Source organism: Narcine bancroftii, chromosome 5, assembly GCF_036971445.1.
Source record: "Narcine bancroftii isolate sNarBan1 chromosome 5, sNarBan1.hap1, whole genome shotgun sequence".
NCBI lineage: Eukaryota > Metazoa > Chordata > Chondrichthyes > Torpediniformes > Narcinidae > Narcine > Narcine bancroftii.
In genome coordinates, this window is record NC_091473.1 from 188,906,190 (window position 1) to 188,909,855 (window position 3,666).

General features: G+C 45.6%; 1 protein-coding gene across 1 annotated transcript; it reads right to left on the reverse strand.

Annotated features, from left to right (window-relative positions):
• On the reverse strand, positions 1 to 2,950 carry LOC138765414 (probable G-protein coupled receptor 139). The gene is made up of 2 exons (XM_069942455.1): positions 2,884 to 2,950; positions 1 to 965 (listed from the first exon to the last, which is right to left on the reverse strand). The coding sequence occupies exons 1-2, from the start codon at positions 2,948 to 2,950 to the stop codon at positions 1 to 3; spliced, it is 1,032 nt and encodes a 343-aa protein (XP_069798556.1).
• Between the last annotated feature and the right edge of the window lie 716 nt (positions 2,951 to 3,666).

Consider the following 3,666-nt stretch of genomic DNA (forward strand, 5'->3'; position numbering starts at 1 on the left):
CTATGGATTGTGTTGCATTTGGATTGGAAACGCCCTGAGCTGACTCCGTCGGCTTCGAGAGTCCGGTTTGCGAATTAACTGAATAACCGAGGTGATCGGAAATTTCACCGCGTTGACCAGATTCTCCCTGAACTTGGACTGAGTCAAGGCGTAAATAAAGGTGTTGGTGCAGCAACTTAAAGTCAACAGCAGCTGCCCCACCTGGAGAAATATGACTTCGGAGTCGTTGTGGTGATTGGGGTCCGCCCCGGCGGCTGTGTAGTAAAGGAAATGGACAACGTGCACCGACCACAACAGGATGAAGCTGCCGGAGATGGCGAAGAGTAAGATCATAGACCTCCGCCTGCTTTCCATCTCCGGGTCACTGCGGCTTCCTCCGCCTCTCTGACCCCTTAGCCCCCGACGGATGCGACTGGAGAAGACAACGTGCCGCACCGTCAGAGCGTTGAACAACAAAATCAAAGCAAAAGGGATCAGCGGCATTATTAAGGTGTTCACCCAGTCAAAGGCCACCCAGCCAGGATCCGTGAAATAACTTGCCTTCTGCAAACAGAACCACGGGACGTTGTCAACCACTCTCAGGGGTTCATATGTGAAGTAGTAGGGAATCCTCTGTAAAGAGAGAAGAACGCTCGTCGTGGTCATCACGGCGGACGCGGTTTTCCCAGTGCAGAATTTCGTCTTCAGCTTCTGGAAGCAGATGGCGACAAATCGATCGAAGGTGAAGGTGACGGTGAACCAGACGGAACAGCCGGTGACAACACGACCCAGGACTGAGATGAGGCTGCACACGGGGGTGATGTGAAGGAAAACGCCGGGGAAGTAATAATAACTGAACCGCCACAGGACGACATTGATGAGGATGATCAGTTGGTCCGCCGCTGCCATGGCCACCAGGTAGCGGGTGGTGCAGATGGAGAGTCCGCACCTTCCGCGGGACAGGACTGCAAGCGCCACTACATTCGCTGTGAAGGAAATGGAAAGGACGATGAGATTTCGGGCCAATTGCTCCTTCATTACACCTGCACAATGAAGATTTTGCTTCCTGAACACGTGTAGGTGTATTTCATGGAGTGTTGTGTTGGTGCTCATGAGAATCACCTTAAAATGTTCCTAATTCTTTCATTTCTCTCCATCCAGACGGAAGTAACCTTCGCTCACCCCTGCCCAGATTCTCCCTCTTTCCTGCTCCCTGTCTCCAACTACTCAACTCACATTCCCCTGCAACTACCCTGCCCCTCACCATTATTCCTGTATAACTAGATGGAACCTATTTCTGTGATTTTCATATTTTGTCTACTTCAAATATAACAAGGCCATTGACAATGGACAATACAACATACCGTTGGCAAATAATTTACTGCAGTCGCACTTGGTCTTCTTTTCTGCTGATCTGCGTTCAGTGACGAACATAGTGCTTTTCCAACTTCCGACCTGATACATCAAATTTGAACTTACCATTGTTCAGTGGTTCCCAACCATTTCTTTCCACTCAGACACAACTTTAATTGTTCCCTCCGCCATCGGCGCTCTTTGATTAATAAGGGATTGCTTAAGGTGGTGTGTGTTTATTTATCTATCCATCCTTTTTTCTGTCTATCCATTTATCCATTTATCTATCAATCGATCCATTTATCTCTCTATCCATTCACTTATTTATCTGTCTATCAGTCCAACCATTTATCTATCTATCCATTAATTTATCTATCTATCTATCTATCTATCCATCTATCTATCTATCTATTTATCTATCTATCTATCTATCTATCTATCTATCTATCTATCTATCTATCTATCTATCTACCTATCTATCTATCTATCTATCTATCTATCTATCTATCTATCTATCTATCTATCTATCTATCTATCTATCTATCGATCCTTTTATGCTTGACATATTGAAACGTAACAAATCCGACAGCCCGACATCACATCAACGGACTGAAGGAGCAGCGCTCATTGATATTATACACAATGTGTTCGAGGAAGCTGTGAGCAAAGTAATTTGTTTAAATAAAAACGACTGAACTCTCCAACACAAAGAACAACAGCGCTTTGAAAATCCTGTATCAACATCAGCAGCTCCCCCTGTTGACAGATACCACGCCACTTGGTTTGACCATTGGCAAAAGATACTGCATCAGGACAGTAAACGATACGCTGCAGAGCGGACACCCGCGTCCTTCCCACCGTAACAGACGAAAGGGTTGACACTTTGTTCTCTGCTCAGAATATTGGGCTTAATGGACGACAACTCCGAGAATCCATTATTTGTCCGTCTGCCAATATTTCCCGCACACCCTAGCATGTCACCAGGTCCCTCTCTCCGCTTTCCGCTTGAAGGGATCTGTTGGAAGCTTCCCACAATGGAGTGTAACGTGGTTCAAATAACAATATCAAAAAATGTGAATAACCCGTCAGTCCTGTCTAATCAATGTTCAGAATCCGCACAGTGATATATTGATCAGTGCGCACCGTGAACCTGCGATGTCAAAACCTTCTGCCAGGCTCCTTTTAATTGTCGCTTTGAACGGAAACAGCAGAGAGAGGGCACGGTTGGCGCAACGCTTTCACAGCGCCAGAGATGGGGACCTGGGTTCCAATCCCGCTGTCTATTAGGAGTTTGGACGCTCTGTCCGTGTCACTTTTCCCCGGGGGGTTCCTGTGTCTTCCCACAGGTGGTGTCGGTCAATTGGGTAGCATGGGCTGGTGGGCCGAAATGGCCCGTTCCCGTGCCTAAATTGAACAAGCGCAAAGGGAGTGAAGGAAAGGTTCCTCCGGGTTCTCGTGTGCCAAGAACCATCATCCCGGAGACGGCATTATTTAAAAAATCAACTAAAAACTCACGCACAACTGTAAAGTTGAGGCAGTCACTGTTCTTACCAGGAACTCCAAGAAGAGCAATGAAGATATAAACAATTCTTATGAAACGGTAAAACGCGCTGAGCATGTTCTGTGAGCATCAACCTGTCTTCCAGCTTCAGCCAATCTCTCTGAAGTCAAGGCATCGCACGCCCAATAATTTATACCTGCGGATTCTTTGCGGCTCCAAGGTCATTGAAACGTTATGGCTCAATATAGATGGAAAAATGAAAACACATTACGTTATTTGAGTCAGGTTCCAAGGATCTGCACTGGGTCTGTTGTTGTTTGTTATATACATCAATGATCTTGAGATGATGGGGTAGAAAATTGGAATAGTAATTAGGCGGATGATACTTTGTGCATAATGAAGAAGGTTTTTAAATATTGCAGAGAGATTTGGGTCAGTGAGAAGAGTGGGCTGAAAGTTGGGAAATAGGGTTCAATGTGCAAGTGGAACAAGTCGGACTAATCACAATAGGACCCACATGGGCCAAATGGTGGGGCGTGAAAGAATGCAATTGAACAAAGAGATCTAGGAATAGTGGTGCACAGTTCCCTGAAGGTGGATAGGGTAGTGAAGAATGCTGTTCTTTAGAAATCTGAGCACAGAGGGAAAGGTTTGGGAGGGAATGTTAAAATTGTACAAGGCATTGGTGAGACTACAATTGGAATATTGTGTTCCGTTCTGCTCACCAAATTACAGGAAGGATATGAACAGAATTATCTGTGGGTTTCAGCACCCAGTTACAGAGAATGTTTAAACCAGTTAGGGCTTTATTCCTTAGAGTGTAGAAGGCTGAG

What these genes read in the sequence shown, in the direction of transcription:
- LOC138765414 (XM_069942455.1), bottom strand. Translation starts at nt 2,950, where the DNA reads ATGCTCAGCGCGTTTTACCGTTTCATAAGAATTGTTTATATCTTCATT. An exon ending in TGCTCTTCTTGGAGTTCCTG is followed by an intron (nt 966 to 2,883) that starts GTAAGAACAGTG and finishes TTTCCTTCACAG; the next exon opens with CGAATGTAGTGGCGCTTGCA.